Raw genomic sequence first — 22,146 nt, 5'->3', positions numbered from 1 at the left:
GCTGGTGGAATTAATTGCCTGGCTAAAATGTACTCCTTTAAATGCTGCACATCACCTGTGGGTGATTATCCTTGGGCGTGGGTGAACACACTCGTGATGTGCACACTTGAACGTGTATTCGAACGTGTATATGTGTATGTATATGCATGGGCATATGTGTGTGTAAGAGAGCATGTGTGTGTTTGGGGGAGGGCGTAGAGAGGAGGAGCTGGACCAGATGTTGATTCTTTCTTGCATGTTTTCTTTTTTTTTTTTTTTTTTTCCGGAGCTGGGGACCGAACCCAGGGCCTTGCGCTTGCTAGGCAAGCGCTCTACCACTGAGCTAAATCCCCAACCCCGCATGTTTTCTTTTCAAATCCCCATCTACTCCTCCCTCCTATCCTCCTCTCACCAAAACGACTTCTGGGAGCTGTGCTTTGCCCAGGCCCCGCCTTTTCTTGGCTAGAACTGGGCCCCCAGTAGGTGCTGGGGGCCCCTGCAAGTGACAGAAGGGGTGTTGATTGGCGGGGTTGATTGCCACTTACTGCTCAACCCTAAACAAGGCTTCTGAAGGGGCGTGGCCTCGGCTTTCTTATTTAGCGCATCTACCGCTCTTGATTCTCAGAAGGGAGAAATCATCTGCAAGATGGGTGTCTACCGCATCCGCGTCTCCACCGGGGACTCCAAGTACGCGGGCTCCAACAACGAGGTCTACCTGTGGTTGGTTGGACAGCATGGAGAGGCATCTCTCGGGAAGCTGCTACGACCCTGTCGGGACTCGGTAAGCTGCACAGAGCTGGGGCTGAGCTGCCCGGGGAGGCGGAGGAGTGGGCAAAGTCAGAAAATTCCTTAGGAGCCCTGGTGCGGGGCCCCTTAGCTCCGAGGGAGGCGCTCACAGCCACGGAAAGCGGAAAGGGTGCACAGAGGCATTCGGTGAGCGCTCCGCAACTGTTGCTGCCTGCTGACCTCATTGAGGGGGATGTTCCTGTGCGTCCCTCACTTCTCAGAGTTCTGCTGTACCACAGCGCCAGTGTCAGTAGTACCAGCTGCCCGGATGTCTCTGGTTTTTGTTTTGTTTTGTTTTAAAGTTAGGATTTCCTATCTTCTCTGCAGATATTTTAGGACCGAACGGGTGGTGCGATGGGAAGGAAGAAAGGTGGGGGGCGGGAAGCAGTGCTCTGCAAGGCTCGCTGTTAGATGTGGCAGGTCTGGAGCGCTTTCTCTTTCTTCCCTTCTCCTCCTTCTCTTCTCTTTTCTTTCTCTTCCCTTTCCTTCCCTTTTCTTTTTTTCTTTTTTCTTTTATGACTCTCAAATTCTTTCAGATCTCCAGATCTGCATTTTGTCTTATTGTCACTTCAAAGGAAGCTACAGATAGGAGGTTCTTACTGGCTCCTCCCCTCCTCCCCCTTGGTCTTCATCTGTCCAAGAATGGAGTAAGCTTAGTCAGCTCTACCTCCTAAATGACTAACCTGATGCCTGCCCAGTCCTACACTAATGTCTACTAGATGCCCCAGACTCCGAATCACCTCGAGTTCATTCCCACTGCAGAACCCTTCCTGTTAAAGCCTCCCAACGGCTCCAGCTGCTTCTCTACTGACTGCAAAGCCTCTGGCTTACTTTCCGTCCCTCAGGATCTGATCCTGTTTGGCTGCGCCCTAGCTTCCTGAAGGTGCTGGTCCTTTCAGCCTCTGTGTTCTCCGTGGACTCTCAGTGACTTCCCTGATTTCATTCTCTCTCGCCAAACTCCCTCTCCAAATCCAGGTTTCTCCTTAAAGACCATCCTCTGGAAACCCTGGCTCAGACCAAATGGAATTCCCATGGATCCTCTGCCTTGGTGGGGTGTCCCATCTCACCTGTATCCTCACTGGGCTTCAGGCAGGGTTTCCAGCGTTGCTCCTCCTCCAGTCTCGCCCCTCCACCAAGGGCAAAGGAAAGGAAGGTGCATACCTCCCCATCTGCCGTCTTTCACTCTTGGCGAATGTGTCATGAAGCCCCTTTCACCATTTTCTTTGTGGCCCAGCCTGAACACTCCATTCTGTCCCCCCCCCCCAACCCTGTGTTTATCTGCAGGAAGCAGAATTCAAAGTGGAAGTGTCAGAATACCTTGGGCCACTGCTGTTCGTAAGAGTGCAGAAATGGCATTATCTCACGGATGACGCCTGGTTCTGCAACTGGATTTCTGTGAAGGGTCCTGGAGACCAAGGATCAGAGTACATGTTCCCCTGTTACCGATGGCTTCAGGGCAGAAGCATCCTGAGCCTCCCTGAGGGCACTGGTGAGCAGAGGGGTGGAAGTGTTCGAAGAGGCATTGGGGAAACAGCCTAAGTTGTCTGAGGAAGAGGAGGCAGCATGTGGGAGCTAGAGCCTGGAGGCTGGGCTGAGCTAAGCCTGGAGGCTGGGCTAAGCTAAGCCTGGAGGCTGGGCTGAGCTAGAGCCTGGAGGCTGGGCTTGGTTTCTTTTAAATGAGTTGTCAAAGAAGAGAATTGCTGAAGCTGGTCCAGGTGTCATGGCAGCTTGGGGAGGGGCATGAAGATGCAGGCCCAGAGGACAGCCAGAGCTGCCTGGAAGAGGTACGGCTAGCAGGGACTGGAGAAGCTCTCAGTAGACATCTAGCGTGCCTCTCTCCTCGGCTTCTAGGCTGCACCGTGGTTGAAGATTCTCAAGGACTGTTCAGGAAACATAGGGAAGAGGAGCTCGAAGAGAGGAGGAGTCTGTACAGGTGAGGCTGACCCAGGCGACCCACGGTGAGCCGACACTGCAGGGCAATGCCTGATGCCATTTCTGCCCTCAGGTGGGGCAACTGGAAGGATGGCTCAATCCTGAATGTGGCGGCGGCCAGTATATCTGACCTCCCTGTAGACCAACGATTTCGAGAGGACAAAAGAATTGAATTTGAAGCTTCACAGGTTATAGGGTAAGGGCAAGGGTACCCGGCTTGAGGGGCAGGGTGTATGGTGGTCTAGCCTATGGCACCGTTGGCTGTAATGTTTGGTTCTCAGTATAACTGTCAAACCCATTACCTCATTCTTCCCTGAAGGGTAATGGATACTGTTGTCAACTTTCCTATAAACACTGTGACCTGCTGGAAAAGCCTAGATGACTTCAACTGCGTTTTCAAGAGTGGCCATACCAAAATGGCTGGTTAGTTCACTTACCCCAAAACCACTCTTACCCCCAAAGAGATTGAGAAAGCCGGGTTGGGAGTGGGTCAGAGGCTTTTGTCTGACATCTCTGGTAGTTTGGGTCAAGTAGGGATGGTCTGGGGGTGTTGGAAAGAACAGGAAGTTGGATCTTAGACACCTTCACCTCCCATCTCTAGAGCGGGTTCGAAACTCCTGGAAGGAAGATGCGTTCTTTGGGTACCAATTTCTCAATGGTGCTAACCCCATGGTGCTGAAGCGCTCTACTCGTCTTCCTGCCCGCCTGGTATTCCCTCCAGGAATGGAGAAGCTACAGGCCCAGATGAACGAGGAGCTCCAGGTATGGACATCAAAGCACCAGGAAGACAAGCAGGGAAGAGGAGGCGGGTGCCGATGTTGGGTGTACTGTGCTCAGATTTACTGCGGATGCTACTTCCTGCTGGTTGTCAGGAGAGCATTCTGCAGGGCACATCCTAGACTAATGTGGAGAAAGGTAGTACCGTGGCTTTCCCACGACAGGAGAAGAGTATATGGTTGAAGAGAGGAGTCTTAGAGGGGTGGCCAATAGAGATGTGATGTCATCCTGGAGGCCATGGGTCCAGACTGGTATGAGGGAATCCAAGGCAGGGCTGGGGTTAATTAGGAACCAATGTGGGACAATGACAACATTCATGGGGCCAGATAGGTCTTGTCGTGTGTATGCTGTGTGATTTTAAACACACTATTCCATTCTCTGGTCTGTTTCTTTAGGGCAACAGACCAGTGGAAAAATCACCCTGCCCCTGGTCTGTCCCTGAACCTGGACTTGGAGATCCCCACCCCCATTATTCAAGGTTCACAGCCAAGCAATACATCGTTGTACTGCCTCATTAGCTTACTGCGCATGCGCCACTAGTTTACTGCGCATGCTCCACTCGCTCACTGCACATGCTCCAAAGATCCTGTAAAAGCCTGCCCCTCCGCTCAGCCTGCTGATGTCTCTGTTCCTGTTCAGAGGCGACCACCATTCTGTGTCTCTCCCCAATAAATCTCATGTGTGAGGTTTGTTGCACGGTGTGACTTTGTGGTATTCCTTGGCTTCCGGTTGCCAATAAACCCTTCTGCTAGAAAACCCTTTCAGTGTCCTCTCCAGTAATCAGGAGTAATTTAAATGGAGCATATAAGGATTACATGTGATAAGGCCACGTAGAGCTGCTTGTTGCCAAATGTAACAATCTTAGTTGATCCTTGGGACCCATGTGCTAAAAGGAGAGAACTACTTACCATAATTTGGCTTCTGATCATCACATAATGTCATGGCAAACATGTGACATACATGCACACACACACACACAACATACACAGCAAACAAACAAATATAATAAAAACGTAAGAGGATAAAAGGGAAGAAGTTTGAGAAGACTTTCATGAGGTAGTAAGGACAAACAGTGCCAGGTGGCTGATGGAGACAGGTCATTTCTCTTCTTGTCTCCTTGTTGGGCACTCAGGTGAGAAGACTATGTTGACAGAAGCCCTGATTTCTCTCCCCCTGCAGAAAGGCACTCTGTTTGAAGCGGATTTCTTCCTTCTGGACGGGATCAAGGCCAATGTCATCCTTTGTAGCCAGCAGTACTTGGCTGCCCCTCTCGTCATGCTGAAGCTGATGCCCGATGGACAACTCTTGCCCATAGCCATCCAGGTGAGAGGATGAGCTTGTAACCCAGGGTGGCCTCTTCGGCTGAGCCTATGGCTCAAGTCCTCTCCCATTTCTCCTCAGTGGCATTGCCCTAAGGTACCAAGGAGGCACTAGAGGACATGGGCAGGCTTTGACTTCAAGGGTTTGTGGCTTTGCTGAGAGACAGACTAATCGGCATATGTAATGCCAAGGACAGAGCCAGTTCAGGAGGGATCCTGGGAGCAGTGTTGGGAGGATGGGTGGGATCTGTCCCCAGAGCATGGTGCATTAGGTGGAAGAGGCTGAGGTGGAGAAGCCAGGAGATTTCTGTGGCTTGCACTGCAGTGGGGAGGGTTACCCAAGCGGAGCTCAAGAGGAGCATGTGGACAGCTCCTCTCCACAGGCGAGGCTAGAATGGATAGAAGGGGATTACTACTGCTGGGATTAGGGTTTCAAGCTAAGGCTTCAGGGGGCAATGGGCTCTTAGTGCAGACATAGGACTGGAGAGGAGGGAGAGCAGAGAGAGAATCAACTGGCCTGGGGTTGAGACAGGAAAAGTGGGAGTCAGGGAGATTTCTTCAGAAACAGGAAAAGTAAAGAGAGGTAGGCACCCAGGTAGGCTTTGGTCCTGCCAAGTTTGAGTAACGAGGACGCATACAAATCCTCTAACTAGGAGCTGAAACCCAGAGACTTGAACCTTTGTGGAGAGATGGTGTTGGAAGATGAGGGAGAGCCCAAGATGCCCACACACGTGTGGGATCGAGGAAACAGGGCTTGCTGATCCGTTGACCTGCAGATCTTCATCCAGCCCTTTCTTCACACTCTCTTGTTCTGTTCCAGCTTGAACTGCCCAAAACTGGGTCTACTCCACCGCCTATTTTCACGCCCTCGGATCCCCCAATGGACTGGCTCCTAGCCAAATGCTGGGTCCGGAGCTCCGACTTACAGCTTCATGAGCTGCAGGCTCATCTTCTGAGGGGACACTTGATGGCTGAGGTCTTTGCTGTGGCCACCATGAGGTGCCTGCCTTCCGTGCACCCTGTTTTTAAGGTAACACCTTACTTGTTTTTGTTCTGACTGCAGCTCTCGGCTTACTGCACACTCTTGCCGCTGAGACAATCTCAGTGGCATCTCAGGGTTCAGGATGATAAGATATGAGATGAACCACGAGGACGAGAGAGGTGAACTGGTGTCCTCTACATTTTCAATGACACTAATTCCCAAGGGGGTGTGTACAAGTGATTCCTCAGAAATGGGTGTAAAGATTCTATTCTTCTTATGCACAAAACACACACACACACACACACACACACACACACACACACAGCACTGTCTTAGTCAGGGTTTCTATTCCTGCACAAACGTCATGACCAAGAAGCAAGATGGGGAGAAAAGGGTTTACTCAGCTTACACTTCCACATTGCTGTTCATCACCAAGGAAAGTCAGGACTGGAACTCAAGCAGGCCAGGAAGCAGGAGCTGATGCAGAGGCCATGGAGGGATGTTACTTCCTTGCTTCCCCTGGCTTGCTCAGCTTGCTCTCTTCTTTTTTCTTTTTTCTTTTTTTCGGAGCTGGGGACCAAACCCAGGGCCTTGCACTTGCTAGGCAAGCGCTCTACCACTGAGCTAAATCCCCAACCCTCAGCTTGCTCTCTTATAGAACCCAAGACCACCAGTCCAGGGACGGCACCACCCCAGGACCCACAGTGGGCTGGGTCCTCACCCCTTGATCACTAGTTAAGAAAATGCCTTACAGCTGGGTCTCATGGAGGCATTTCCACAACTGAGGCTCCTTTCTCTGTGATAACTTCAGCTTGTGCCAAGTTGAAACACAAAACCAGCCAGTACAAGTACAAAAGTAGGTGTGAATGACTTACAGATTCCATCCAATGGGAGGGGACCATGCAAATAACACAACAGATTCCTTACAGCAGAGTTCTGAAGCCATAGCCTAGAGTAGCCTGGTTTACTATAGCCAATCAGAGCAAAGAGCTCATCCATTTAAATTGCTATTGGATGTAGCTATTGCTACATAGAACTTGTCTAGATGCTCCTGGTAACATCTGGTCTTTTGAGATTTTTTTTTTTAATCTCCAGTAAGAGGTAAAACAAACAAACAAAAACACAAAAACAAAAAGGAAAAACAACAACAACAAAAACCCCCAATGGTGATTATATCCAACACGCTGTGATGAGACCGTAGAGAATCAGAACGGGGCCGTGTGCGTTTCTTTTGGGTGATCGAGAAAGACTGTTGAAAAGACAACATAGAGAGTGAAAGAGTGTCAGAAAGCAGTAATTTGACACTTGTGGCTCTAGTCAGGCAGCAAACCAGCAGTTACCAGTACTGAGGGTCACGTAGCCTCACAGTCTTGCCTTCCCTCAGAGTCTTTCCCTTGTCAAGCCTGTTTCCTGCGGGGACCTGTCGCAGATCCCTTCTGACTTACCCACCCCCTTTCTTCTCCTAGCTTCTAGTTCCTCATCTGCTTTACACCATGGAAATTAATGTCCGGGCCAGGAGTGACCTGATCTCAGAGAGAGGCTTTTTTGACAAGGTATGGGGACAGAAGTGGTTTAGATTCTCTCTGTCCTCTGGCTTTAGGGCAGCTTGAGTGGACTGAAATTGCCTGTCCTTGGTCCTTTAGGCAATGAGCACAGGTGGGGGAGGCCACCTGGATCTTCTCAAGCAAGCTGGAGCCTTTCTGACCTATTGCTCATTGTGTCCCCCCGATGACTTGGCTGAGCGAGGACTCTTGGATATCGAGACTTGCTTCTATGCTAAAGACGCCCTGCGACTCTGGCAGATCATGAATCGGTGAGGGCCACGGGCCGCGGGATGGGTCTGCACGCTGGTACGGGGTGGTGGTGGGGAGACCAAGAGAATAAGAAGTCTGTGCCCTGGCTTGGCTGGGTGTGGACACTATGACCTGGCCATCTGATCAGGGAGCACAGGGCTTCAGCTTTCCCTGACCTTCGGTGGCAGGTACGTGGTGGGAATGTTCGATCTCCACTACAAGACCGACAAAGCTGTGCAAGACGACTATGAACTGCAGAGCTGGTGTCGAGAGATCACTGACATTGGTCTTCAAGGGGCCCAGGACAGAGGTAGTAGGAAGCCCTAAGACATATGTTCTGAGACTTCTCCAGAACCCCCTCTGCTTCTATGGAATCTTCCAGAAGCGTTTCGATCTTTATGAAAACTCTCAAAGTCTTTTCTAGGTGTAGTAAGAACCACGTTCATAAAAGTTCAACAGTGACCTCACCCCCAAAGAAAACTGATGTCCCTCAGAAGCCATCAATGACCACAGCTCCTCAGTTAGGGGTGGGGACTCTCGGGCCCTTCCCACTCAGTTCTGTAATGGTCACCGACTTATCTCACTCTGGCAGCCACAGTCACTGTCAGTTCCTAAGTCCTCACTTACCCTGCTCTTACGGTCTGTCTGTCCTCCCTTTGACAATGACCCTGAACCTCGGGGAGGGGGTATGACATAGGTGCCAGGGCTCCTTTCTCCCCTCACCAGCCCCACTCTCATGCCAGTCCTGAGAGTTCATGGCATCCCTTCTCACCTCTCCAGGCCTCACCTCTAGCGGTTCTGGTGACATCACACGCTAACTGTTCACACCTCTCGTAGGCTTCCCCACCTCTCTTCAGTCCCGGGCTCAGGCTTGCCACTTCATCACCATGTGCATCTTCACATGCACCGCACAGCACTCTTCCGTCCATCTTGGCCAGGTACTTCCCAGAGGGAGGCAGCTGGGGATTTGGGGAGTGCAGTGCGGGAGGGGAATATGAGCATGTGGGCCGAGGGCCTTCCTGTTTAGCCAGCCTTGACCCTAGATCACTGTCTCTCCAGCTGGATTGGTTCTACTGGGTTCCTAATGCACCCTGCACCATGCGGCTGCCACCACCCACCACCAAGGACGCAACAATGGAGAAGCTGATGGCTACACTGCCCAACCCTAATCAGTCTACTCTCCAGATAAATGTCGTTTGGCTCCTGGGCAGACGCCAGGCTGTTATGGTGAGAGTCCGTCATTCAGGGTCCAGAGGAAATGCTGCACCCCAAGACTGGTTGAAGTCACAGGCTTAAGCTGCTTTCCCTCCTGCATTCCAGGTGCCCCTGGGCCAGCATTCAGAGGAACACTTTCCAAACCCTGAGGCCAAGGCTGTGCTGAAGAAGTTCAGAGAGGAGCTGGCTGCCTTGGATAAGGAAATTGAGATTCGTAATGAGAGCTTGGACATACCTTATGAGTACCTGCGGCCCAGCATGGTGGAAAACAGCGTGGCCATATGAGCATCCCCGGACTCCTGCTTTGTTATTTAGTCAAGACCACCCAAGTACATCCCTGTGCTTGAGTGGTGGCAGTCCTGCCCTCCCAAGCTCCGCCCCTGCTCTCCGAAGTCCCGCCCTCTGACCCTCAAAGCCCCGCCCCCTGCCCGTGTGGGACCCTCCTCCAAGCTTTCCATTGTCTGCTGCAGTGAATACATTTTGCTTTGGATGCATTACCCAGCGTGCCGCTTTTCATTCATCCTTTTTGCTTTTCCTTCCCCAGAAGGTAAATAACAGCCATGCTCAGGAGGAGCACCTCAGGAACACAAAAGGGTGATCATATATATTGTTATCCACCGTTTATGAATAGAATAGATTTCAAACCTCAATTGAGTCTAATAACAATAAAGGATGTTTTGGGCTAGTGGTAGAAAAGAACACAGACCTAATTATTTTAAATAAAATGCTGTAGAGATTGTAGTGCATCCAGATGTTCTCTCCTTCTACCTGGGCAGGATTTGGGGAAAAGGTATAAATATAGCAATTGCCAGGGTTTTTTTGAATTCTTAAGATTCTCATTTTTACAAATCACTTAGAAAATGTAAATGGAAGGAAACTGGTCAAACTTTAAACTAAAATATCTTCTGGCTGGAGATGTTTGGTCTCAAGGATTAGGAGACATATTTATAAACTATCTTTCATTTGCCAGTTGGGAAGCTCCAAATTTATAAAACAAGTCTGGAAAACCTCATGATTCTCTTAGTACAGCATGACTTAAGAACATCTAACTTGGGCACCAGGCTGACATTTTGGAAGAATAAACTTAAGGGGTTTTCTTTCTTCCTATGACAACCTGTGTGTATGTAAAAACAAACTAGTGGAATGTGTGAAGGGCAAAGTGTTCCCTTAAGAAAACAAAGCTGCTTGACCGTCTTAGCTAAGGTTTTACTGCTGTGAACAGACACCATGACCAAGACAACTCTTACAAGGACAACATTTAATTGGGGCTGGCTTACAGGTTCAGAGGTTCAGTCCATTATCATCAAGGCCAGAGCACAGCAGCATCTAGGCAGGCCTGGTGCAGGTAGAACTGAGAGTTCTACATCTTCATCTGAAGGCAGCTAGTGGAAGACCGTCTTAAAGCCCATGCCCACAGTGACACACCTACTCCCAACAAGACCACACTTTTAAATAATGCCACTCCCTGGGCCACATTCAACCATGACGTTGACCTAGATCTTAACTCCATGTGAGATGTGGTGTGATCTGTGTGTGCCCGTGCATTACTTGGGATGGAGCCCAAGGCCCCGGTCTGCTAGGTGAGAGCACTACCACTGGATGTCACTTTTAGCCCTTGGTCCAAGTCTTGAAAGACCAGAGAAGACTTTAGGGTTGGGGGTAGAATGTAATGTTAGAATCTGTGAAAATCGTCAAAGTCAGAACACGCTGTAGTTCCCACAACAGAGCTACAGAGTCTGCTGAGGGGGGCAGCAGGAGTGTGTGTGTGTGGGGAGGTGGGTGCTAGGAGAACCTGTGGGAAGGGAAACTAGGACCATAAGACCAGGAAAGCGGACGATCTTTATGAAGCAGCCACTAGAGGATCTTAGGTAAGGGCACAGCAGGGACCTGGATGCCACTCTACAGAAATGCTAGCGTTTCATTGGATAGGGGAGGATTTCCTCAGAAGCCAGCCCTCCCTCTGGTCCATGCTATTCAGAAACCATGCCCTTTTCCTTGGAGGCTTCTACCTCCTGGAGTCTGTGCCCTGCTCCTTAGGGGCCACACTGTTCCCCTGGGGTCACCACATCCTTCTTGGCTCCTTGCTGGGTGTTCTTATGTCCACACAGGTTTTCTCCTTAGTCTCTGACAGTCTTCTTGCTTTCTGGAAATAAACGCGGTAGACCCTTGAGTTTATTACAAACTGATTTGAAGGCTGAAAACCTGTCGCGCGCCCAACGTCTCGCCAGCAAGAAGGACGCGCGGACACCAGGATCCTTCTGCAGCAAAGCGTTTATTGCATCTTGAAGAGGAGAGAGCGAGCCCCAGAATGGCGCTGCTTATATACATCCTAATGTGGCGTGTCCATGCCTGATTGGTTGCTTACCCATGATCTCATAGGCACGCCCCAGAGTGGGCAAAGACCTGGCACGAAGGCACTCTTGCACATGCGCACACAGTTAACTTCCTGAAAGGAAGTTGGCTGGCGCGGCGAAGGCTGGCGCCATCTTGTAATGGCGGAGGCTATCCTGGCCTTCCACGTGGGGTGCAGTGGAAGCCAGGGCCATCTAGCGGTGGCGAATGTTATTGCGGCCCTCTACAAAACCCAAGAGGCCCAGCTTTCATGGCGGCTGATGCTGCAGGTCAGGCGGTTGCTGAGTGGAGGGTGAGGTCACTGGATATGAACTGCATTACATGCATGCATGCAAACATAGTTTCTTGCCACAGACATAATCTGACAAGTATTTATTTTTTGTCTTTTTCCCTTTATCAGAGTTTCACCACATAGCTCCAGGCTGGCCTTGAGTTTGAAATTCTCCTGCTTTGACCTCCCGAATACTGGGCTCCCAGTGGGAGCCATCCTAAGGTTGGTAAATGTCTTCTCTTATGACAAGTCATTAGGAATCAGCAAAGCCAGGCATGATGGCGTACACCTTTAATCCAGCTCTTAGGGAGGCAGAGGCAGGCAACCTCTGTGAGTTCAAGGCCAGCTAGGGCTACACAGTGAGAGCCTGTCTCAAAAACTTTATAGTAAGCATAGCCCAACAACTTCTGGAAGTGAGGAGACAGTAACAATCTTTTGTCAGAATGGCTTGATGGAGATTCTTGTGACCAATTCTGGAATAACACACGGGGTATGTTTACACTTGCCGAGAAGGAAGCTGCCTTCCAGCCTGGTTCTTGTCTGTATTCTTAGGTAAGACTAGAAAATAGACTCTAGAGTTTTGTCTTTATCTGGAAAAGCATGCTTGCCAGCTCAGCGTACGGTTCTTGCTGCTTGGTCCTTTTAGGCCACCGTCTCCATCACAGACCTTAAGAATGTGGCCTCCGGCTGGAGAGATGGCTCAGCAGTTAAGAGCACTGACTGCTCTTCTAGAGGTCCTGAGTTCAAATCCCAGCAACCACATGGTGGCTCACAACCATCTGTAATGGGATCTGATGCCCTCTTCTGGTGTGTCCGAAGACAGTTACAGTGTACTCATAGACATCAAATTAATTAATTAATTAATTAATAAAAAAAGAATGTGGCCTCATGATAAGGTGTGTGGGAAGAATGAAACAAGAGCCAACAGTGGCTTGTGATGCTTTGAGGCTGCCACAGGACCAGTGTGTTGGTTAGCTTTAGGCCAACTTGACACACGCTCCAGCCATGGGAAGAGGGAGCCTCAGTGGAAAAAATGCCTCCATCAGATAATCTGTGGGCAAGTCTGTCGGGCAGAGTTTCTTGATTAATGACTTATGCAGGGACAGCCTGAGGTGAGGGTGACACCATAGGAAGGCAGTTCTCGGGTGTATAAAAATCAGGTTGTGTAGTTCATTGTTTTGGTGAGTACCACATGGTAAGTCATGAGAATTGGGGAAGTGGGAGAAATCACATGGTGGGGTAGGAACCAGAGAGTGGGGAGGTCCCAGTAAGAAGACCAGGTAAGCTACTTTACCCATCTCACCATCTCCCCAACACTGCCACCTTGAGGACCAAAGCTCCTTCACATGACCTCCTGAGGCACAGAGCATATCCAAACCACAGCGATGCAATTAAGGAAAAGAACCATTTGTAACGCCATCAAGAAAAAAATCAATCTATGCCTAAGGGGAGATTCTATTTTGTTGTTGTCCTTTGAGGGGAGAGAGAGAGAGAGAGAGAGAGAGAGAGAGAGAGAGAGAGAGAGAGAGAGAGAGAGAGAGAGAGAGAGAGAGAGACAGAGAGAGACAGAGAGAGACAGAGAGAGAGAGACAGAGAGAGACAGAGAGACAGAGAGACAGACAGAGAGAGGCAGAGAGACAGAGACAGGGCTAGGCACACAGAGACAGACAGACAGAGTCTCATGTGTGCTAATGTTTGCAGGAGCCATGGGACCCCTGGAGTTGGAGTTGCAGGTGGTGTGAGCTGCCTGCTGTGGGTGCTGGGATCTGAACTCAGGTCCTCATCATCACTGAGCCATCTGCTCTCCCAGGAGGTGCTATTTTAAAACTTTCCTAGGGGTTGGGGATTTAGCTCAGTGGTAGAGCGCTTGCCTAGCAAGTGCAAGGCCCTGCGTTTGGTCCTCAGCTCTGAAAAAAAAAAAACTTTCATTAAAAATATGTTTTGGGGGCGGTGAGATGGTTCAGCAGGTAAGAGGCCCATGACAAGCCTGACGACTTGAGTGGAACCCACATGGTGCAAGGTCAGAACTGGCTCACACAGGTTGTTCTCTGATCTTCACACAGATGCTGTGGTACCTGCACACATGTTCTCCATCCCCTTCCCTCTCCTCCTCCCCCTCTCCTTCCCCCCCTCCCCAACGCCCCCCCTACACATTTAAAAACTACCTTTTTGCCTGTGTATGTGTGTGGAGTGTGTATGCTTGCATGTGTGTGCATATGTGAGTGCTTGTGTGTATGCACGAGCACGTGAAGGTGGAGGCTGATGTTGGAGTCCTTCTCTATTGTTTTCCATCTTGTCCATGGATGTGGAGTCTCTCATTTGAACTCAGAGCTTGCTGGTTCACATTGTCTGACCAACTAATTTGCTTAAGGGACCCTCACTGCCTGCACCCCCCATCTGCCTTTTGAGTGCTAGAATTACAGGTGGGCAGCCACATGCATCCAGCGTTTACGTGGGTTCTGAGGGTCTGAACTCTGGTCTGAGAGCACTCATGGCCTTATCGGCTGTGCCCTAAAAAGATTGTTTTTCAACATGAGAACATTTTCAAGATAAGGTCTGGTGTGGCCCAGGCTAGTGTCAACTCATGATGAAATTGAGGGTGACCCTGAACTCTTCTCACCTCCCGAATGCTGGGATTACAGGTATGCGCCATGCTGGCCTTGGGGGAGCATATTATATCTCACAGGCCGGGTCTTGGTTTCTTTTCTTGTCGCTGTGTTGAATGCTCTGACAAAGGCAACGTAAGGAAGGAAGGGCTTGGCTCGAAGTCTAAGGCACGGTCCATAGTGGGGGGGAAGTCAGCAGAAGCTTGGAGCATTGGCCACATTGTGTCTGAGGTTAGGAAGAAGATACCATGACTAAATGCGCTCTGTGCACTCTCTCCATCTATTCAGTGCAGGTCCCAGCCCAGGGAATGGTGCCCCCCACAGTGGGTAGATCTTCCCACCTCACTTCACCCAATTACAGGCAAACTCAGAAACCCTCTCCTGGGTAATACTAGGTCTCCTCAAGCTATCTACTGAAATTAATCCTCACAGTCAGGTTTCTCAAACTTTTCTCTAACAGGGAAGAGTGAACAGCTGCAGGAATCAGCCTTTGAGCAGAATGTAACTTCCCTTAAAGTTATCTGGGGAGAGCTGTTCTACATTCCAACGTTGGTTCTGCCAAAGGCATGGGACAAGATTCCTGCATCCTATGAGGAGCAGAGGGACTTGACTGCAGTTTGGTGAACTTAATAATGATTCACAACCGCTAAGATATGGAGTCACCGTACCAGGTATTAGAACAGCAGTACCTTTCCCACCGAGGAAAGTGGATGGAAAACACTGGGAAACACTGCATTAGTGAAATACGCTTGGCTCCCTAAGACACCACATGTTCCCTCTCACGTTGGGTGCTATAAATGTTGACCTAGGGAGGGCGATGGGTGGATGAGTAAGAGGAGGATGAATAGCAAATGCTGAAACAGAACAGTGGTCGAAAGAATAAACGCTGCTCTTCCCTAACACAATGGAATGACCAATCCACCATGGCTTACTATGCATTCTGTAAATAATTAGAAGAGAAGCACTTAGAGGTGTAGCCAGAAGGTAACAACGAATATTAAGTGAGTATTAAGTACCTTGATTTGATCGTTACACATTGTGCAAATATGTTGTACTATTGGATTAAGCCACTTTAGCATATACAACTAAAGCAATAAGTAGTTGTACTGGCTGGTTGTGTGTCAACTTGGCACAAGCTGCAGTTATCACAGAGAAAGGAGCCTCCCTTGAGGAAATGCCTCCGTGAGACCCAGCTGTAAGGCATTTTCTCAATTAGTGATCAAGGCAGAAGGGCCCAGCCCATTGTGGGTGGTGCTGTCCCTGGGTTGGTGGCCTTGGGTTCTTCTATAAGAGAGCAAGCTGAACAAGCCAGGGGAAGCAAACCAGTGAGTAACATCCCCCATGGCCTCTGCATCAGCTCCTGCTTCCTGACCTGCTAGAGTTCCAGTCTTGACTTTCTTTGGTGTTGTGGAAAAGTATAAGCTGAATAAACCCTTTTCTCCCCAATTTTCTCCTTGGTCATGATGTTTTGTGCAGGAATAGAAACCCTGACTTAGACAGTCGTTAAACACAAAATGTTTTTCTCCAGTTGCCTAGTGAGCACAAACAGTTCATATATGATTTATAAGACAAAGGATAGGAGTGTAGAGGGTCTGTGCCTCGCTTTGTCTCACCGAACAAGTTTTATCTAAGTCATATAGGGGAGGGTGGTCCTTTGCAGCCAGCCCTTTCCTGAATGCAGACTGGGTGGGACATAGTTCTTTAACTAACATTCTCCAGCATCACAGGAGTGCAGGAAAGTTCAAGGTTGGACAGCCCCCAATTTAAGGTGGACAATACTGTTTGTCATCAGACAACTCAGAGACAATAGTTGAACCTCTTGAAGGAGCGAGGAGGGGCTTGAGCAATTGTCTTATCAGGCTGACATTCCCGGAGGATCGGTTGCTCTGTCTGTTAAACTTGTTGTCAGACTGACATCTGCAGGAAGATATTGGAATGAGGTTCCCACGAGGATTGCCTGGAAAGACAAGGAATAGTTAATAGAGGTCACATTTGGAAGGCAGGAGACAAATTAGTGGATCTCAGGACATGGGGACTGGAGCACCCCCAGAACTGAGGACTCAAAAGCACCAAGTACTCTTAACCGCTCTAGCCTCCGTGAATTTTGTTATTATAATGGCACAGACATCACAGACTGTTCGACAGCAGTTTTTTCTTACAATTGTCAGTGCCCCCGAGAGAAGCGGGAATCACAATCGATGCCAGATGGCTATGAAGGAAGGGCCATTTTGCTGGAGTTATTTTATTTTATGATTTTATTATGTTTATGGAGGTTTTGCCTGCATACCATGTAAGCGTCTGGTGCCTGCGGAGGCCAGAGAGAGTGTCCGACCCCATGCAACTGGAATTACAGACAATCGTAGGTGGCCATGCGGGTACTGGAAACTAATTTCCATTCCTCTAGAATAGCCGCCAGTGCTCTTAGCCCGGGTTGCTGGAGTCGTGGTGGGGTATCCAATGAATGGATGATCCTGTGAGGTTTCTGAGTGTCCCGCATGGGGGCAGCATTGAGCTGGAAAGTGAACAGTCCATAGCGGTGGTTTAGCCTTTACATTTAATCTTAGTTATCTGGGCTTTATTTTATTCTAGCCCATAAAAAGATGATCAGTAAGACTGTTAAAGAAACACAGTGTTATGTAAATCAAAGAAACGGGGATGTTTAAACACGGAATTCTTGGACATGGGTATTTCAAGAATTCGAGGGTGGAAGTGCCTGTCTACAGGATCAGGTGCTTGCTTATAGGAGAGGGAACAGGCACTTCAAAAACCTACATCCAACGGGGATAGAGGCACACATCCTCAAATGGAGGTGTTCTAGATTGCTTCCTGTTACTGTGATAAAACTCGGACCAAAACCAATTTGGGGAGAAAAGAGTTGGTTTTGAGTCATGGGTTCCAGTCCCTCGGGGTTCCAGTTCCTGTCGAGGCAGGGACTGAAGCAGAGCGCACGCACAGGAGAATGCTACCCTATTGTCTTGCTCTGAGATTACCATTCCGCTACCTTTCTCACACAGCCCTGACCCACCTGCCTAAGTTTGTTACCATTTACAATGGACAGCACCCTCTTACATCAATTAACAATTATAAAAACATGGCCAGAGCCAATCCCAAAGGAGGTAAGGTTATGGATAAACTATGCGAAAGAATTCTATACCTTTTGGTGGGTGGGGATACACGGAGGAGTTACCAGAGGCGTAGCTTGAGCAGAGAAGGATGAAGAGATAACACACAGAGATCCGTGGGTGGCTGGTGTTGCAATGGAGAGAGAGAGGTTGATATAAACGTGTTGTGGGCTAGGAGGACGAGTCAGTGGCGGAGTTTGCTGCCTGGTGCGCTCCAGATACTCTGTCCTAAACCAGCACTGCCACGTGGGGCTACAACTATATCATCTACATTTATATCCTTTCTAACTATTCCATCTATGTCATCTATATCTATACATAGGCACAGGCGCAGGCGCTTGCGCACTCGCACACACCACACACACACACACACACACACACACACACACATCTGTATCTTTATAGAGAGAGATAGAAGAAGAGAGGGGGAGCCGTTGGAGGACATAGAAAGGCACATCGTAGGGAAAAGCAGGAGGTCTGGGGAGGATGAGAAACAGATGAGAAAATGCTCTTCAGGGGCGGGTGGGGGGGCGCGGGGCATAGGAAGGAGTGTGAATGAACTTAGTTGAGGTTTTCTGCGTATGCTATACACAGATTTCTCACATTTCTCTGTTGATAGCCCTTATGCGGATACTGTGGCCTGAGGTGGGAATGGGGTGGGGGTGGGTGGGGATGGGGCAGTCTGCAAGGTCGTCAGGACTGGGACAAAAACTTCGATAGACCATGGAGAATGAGGATCTCTCATAACCCCCCCTTTTTTTCAAATTTTAGGTGTTTAAATTTATTTTTAATTAAAAAAAATTATTCTCTCATACATTACATCTTGACTGTGGTTTCTACTCTCTCCTCTCCTCCTACACCCCTGCCCTCCACTCTTTTCTAGATCCACTCCTCTGATTCCCTTTTTAAAAAACCCAAACAACAACAACAACAACAACAACAGAAACCAAGTGAGCCTCCCAGGGATAGCAACTGACCATGGTATAACAAGTTACAAGGAGACTAGGCATGAACTCTCATGCCCTGGATGGCTCTGAGCTAGGCACACTCCAGATTTTAGTTTTGTTTATCGGCTCGCTCAATCATTTAAGATGGTTGGGGATAAGGACAATGTAATCTGGGGACTGTGGAATTAAGTGTTGAACTTTCACATGACTTTGTTGGTCATGTGAAGAGGCAAGTGGATTTTCCCAAGGGGGAATGCATCCCAACAGAAGGTTCGCCACGTAGAGGGACTTGAGAGGGGCTGCTGTTAATGCGGGTACAGGCAAGTCAAGTCCAGAGGGTATCCACACCCCGAGATTTAGGACAGAGGATAAAATCTACACACCAGCATGGAGGGCTCTGCCGGAGCAACATCTCTGTCTACTCCACAGTCCTCCCACGGTCAGAGTTTCGACAAAAGAGATGACAGGCTGCTGCTGGGCTCCGGTAAGGGGTAAGGTTGCCATGTCACTGATGGCTGAAGGGTTGATTCAGCTTTCCTTCCTGATAGGAATGGTTTTGCGAAGACTGAATTTGGTGAGGAACCAAAAAGATGCCAAGTGGTCCTCTCAGTGTCTGGTTTTGGACTTTGAGGGGATGAAACAGTTGTCTCTGTTTGTATCTTCAAGGGCTTTGAGGGAAGATCTTTGAATTTCCTCAGTGAGGGCATCAGCTGGTAAGGTGAGTAGACTTAGTTTCTGGTCCCACTGCCCTGGGATTAGAACAGATAAACTGTTGAGGTCTTATGTTAGCTATGGCTTTCTTCCGGCCTGGGATCTTACTTATTGGCTGCATAAACTTTTATTTTTGTATGGCCAGAGCTTGTTTTAAGAAGGTCTTGAGGGACTGTAGAGATGGTTCAGAATTTAAGACCATTTGCTTCAAAGTCATAGTGGGCTGGCCAGCTAACACCTGCAACTCCATTCCAAAGGACCCAGAGCCTCCTCTGGCCTCTGTGAGCTCACAGCGCATAACACACACACACACACACACACACACACACACACACACACACACATACACACACACACACACACACAGAAACACATACTCTCACACACAGACACACACACACAGAAACACATACTCTCACACACAGACACACACACAGAGACACACAGAGACATACACAGAAACACACAGACACAGAAACACACATACAGATATACACAAACATACACACACAAACATAAGTACACACACAGACATACACATCCATGCACACACACACAGATATACACATTCATGCACACACAGATACAAACACACACATAGACAGAAACACACACTCATACAGAGACATACACACACAAACACAGACACAGAAACACACACACAGAAACACAGAAACACACTCTCACACACAGACACACAGAGACATACACACACAGACACAAAAACATACACACAGATATACACAAACATACACACATAGACATAAGTACACACACAGACATGTGTATATTCATGCACACACAGAGACTCAAACACACACTCATACAGAGACATACACACAAACACACATAAACACAGACACAGAAACACACACACACGCACACATTTTTGAAAAACCAGGTCTTAAGATGGTCAGTCACCTGTTTCTCATTTGAACTAGTGTCCCAGGATAAATCACAAATGGAAGAGTTTACGTAAGTCACTAAAGTCACAGACTACTCAGACAACATGTCTGCCAGCTGTGTGGATGTTCTATTTCCCACAGCTAAACTGTAGGTCCCTGTAAGAGTCTCAAGTTCTAGTCGAGTGGATTTTGCTTAGGTGGGGCTCATGCTCTGTGGGCTGATGAGGGTGAGGGCTGAATCTTCTTGGAAACCTTCTGGGTACAGAAGTACCAACAGTCAAGACAGAAGATGAGATCTAGAACTGTTGTGCCACGGAAATGTTAGTGACCTCCAAAAAACCACAGAGGAGCTGATCTGATGCAACTCACAGCAGGGCCTTTATTCTATTTGAGCTAGCTCGCCCTCCAGTCCACCGCCATCACGCAGGACGGTTTGGTGGTAGTGGACAGCCCGAATGTCTACGGGGCAAGGCTTTATAGTAAGCAGCAAGCAGGGAATGAGTGTGCAAGCCTCTAATTGGAAAGCTACTGTGATCTTTAACGTAATTGGCTGCTGCTGGGAGTCACATCATAAACTTAACTTCTGCTCCCCTTTGCATTGGTGGTCGTTAGGCAGGGGGTGGGCTTGTAACCTGGGGGTGCAGGTCTGTTGGGGGAATAACCTGGAGACACTGGTCTTGTTGGGGATTAGCCTAGAGACTGGAGCTAAGCTTGGGGTTTGTTGGGGGGCAACTAGGAAACTAAAGCTAGGTACCAGCCTGTTAGTTTACCTGAGTTCAAACTTAGGTCGGGTTCTCTAAAATGCAGTCTGGACTTAAGAGATTTGGCCTCTCAGAGCTACAAGGTGAACTTCAGCCAGATCAGACAGGGAAGGAGCGAGGGTACTTGCGCCTTAACTGGGGTTTATTTCAAGTCCAAGAGAACTGTGCAGATCACACCATTTGCAAAGATAGACTGATGGAAGGAGTAGACAAAGAAAAAAAGTCATAAAAAGAAGGCTTGGGAAAGGTTGGACGCCACCATCAGGGGACAGATTTGGATCTTATGTGGCATGTAACACGCACAGTATGACACAGTGCATATCCAGTTGTGTCTTGAACCAAACTTTCTGCTACTGTGACCGCTGAGGAGCATGGAGGGAAGGCTGGTGCTGTGGGCCCAGTGTGAGGGTGAGTTGCCAGGAGACCTCTAGTTCCCTATCTCTCTTTTTTTTTTCTTGATTTTTTGTGTGTGTGTGTGTGTGTGTGTGTGTGTGTGTGTGTGTGTGTGTGTGTGTAAGATGTGGTCTCTTGTAGCTCAGGCTAGCCCTGAACTCCCTGCGTTGTTGGGAATGACCTTGAACTCCTGGTTGCCCCTCACTCCCAAGTGCTGGGATCCCAGGCATACGCCACTCTCCTGAGAGACCTTTAAAGTATGTCCTCTCTCACAGTTTGGAGGTTTGAACATCAGGGCACGCGAAAGGGAGTTTTTAAAGACCCCAATGCAGTTGTAGCGAATAACCCCACTAAATGGGTCAGACACTCACTTAGCCAGTCTATGAGGAGGAATGCTATGACAGAGAATGCTAGGACTCAGGGGGTGTCTTATTGTTTTTGATAACAGGTAAACAAGGATAGGTCTAGTACATCTGAGTCAAAGTTCTCTATTCAGAGGCCATGTTGAAGCCAACAACACTGTACTTTATCTCCCTCATGTCTAAGTCAGATCTTCTAAGTACTGGGCATGTGTCACTGAGTTACCAGGTGTAGAGACAAAGCCGTCTGCGTCTGCACCCTGACTGATCCTCCAATGATAAGGTGAGAGCGGACTCCGTCCAGTTCCTTCGTTAGACAGATTAGTGACGTTCCATGCACAGGACGTTGAAATGGCTATTCCTGGTTGTCAACTTGACGATATTTGGAATGAAGCACAACCCAGAATCACCTGGGATCCAGATCTTGAGTCTGGAAGACAAAAGTTTCTGACCTGGATCTTGGCCTGGAGATCTTGAGGCATAGTGGCTATGAAAAGCTTAGGCCCAGGTAAGGTAGAACACGTCTTTAATCTGGGCCACACCTTCTGCTGGAGACCTACATCAGGACATTGGAAGAAGGAAGATTCACTCTTCTTCACCTGCTTGCATGTACTTGTCGGCAATCCAGTAAGCAGCAGCCCTCCATGGCCTCAGCATCAGCTCCTGCCTCCAGGTTCCTGCCTTGTGTGAGTTCCAGTCCTGACTTCCTTTGGTGATGAACAGCAATGTGGAGGTGTAAGCTGAATAAACCCCTTCCTCCCCAACTTGCTTCTTGGTCAGATGTTTTGTGCAGGAATAGAAGCCCTGACTAAGACAGGTGCAGATGGAACAGAACTCCAGTGAGGACCCGAGCCTATACGCATGACCACTGTTCCTTCCAGTCCCACCTCCACTTTCTCAAGTCCACGTTTCTTCCCACGTGGGGATCACAAAACC

The 22,146-nt window shown here is 48.9% G+C and overlaps 1 protein-coding gene across 1 annotated transcript; it reads left to right on the top strand.

Moving 5' to 3' along the window:
* Window positions 1-608: 608 nt before the first annotated feature.
* On the top strand, window positions 609-9,280 carry LOC116908938 (arachidonate 15-lipoxygenase). The gene is made up of 14 exons (XM_032912396.1): window positions 609-760; window positions 2,050-2,254; window positions 2,617-2,698; window positions 2,771-2,893; window positions 3,017-3,120; window positions 3,299-3,459; window positions 4,654-4,797; window positions 5,614-5,823; window positions 7,242-7,328; window positions 7,419-7,588; window positions 7,757-7,878; window positions 8,406-8,506; window positions 8,628-8,795; window positions 8,889-9,280. The coding sequence occupies exons 1-14, from the start codon at window positions 626-628 to the stop codon at window positions 9,066-9,068; spliced, it is 1,992 nt and encodes a 663-aa protein (XP_032768287.1). The 5' UTR covers window positions 609-625; the 3' UTR covers window positions 9,069-9,280.
* The last annotated feature ends 12,866 nt before the right edge of the window (window positions 9,281-22,146 follow it).

Source organism: Rattus rattus, chromosome 9 (assembly GCF_011064425.1).
Source record: "Rattus rattus isolate New Zealand chromosome 9, Rrattus_CSIRO_v1, whole genome shotgun sequence".
In the NCBI taxonomy this organism is placed as follows: domain Eukaryota; kingdom Metazoa; phylum Chordata; class Mammalia; order Rodentia; family Muridae; genus Rattus; species Rattus rattus.
This window is presented reverse-complemented; position numbering and strand designations above follow the sequence as displayed.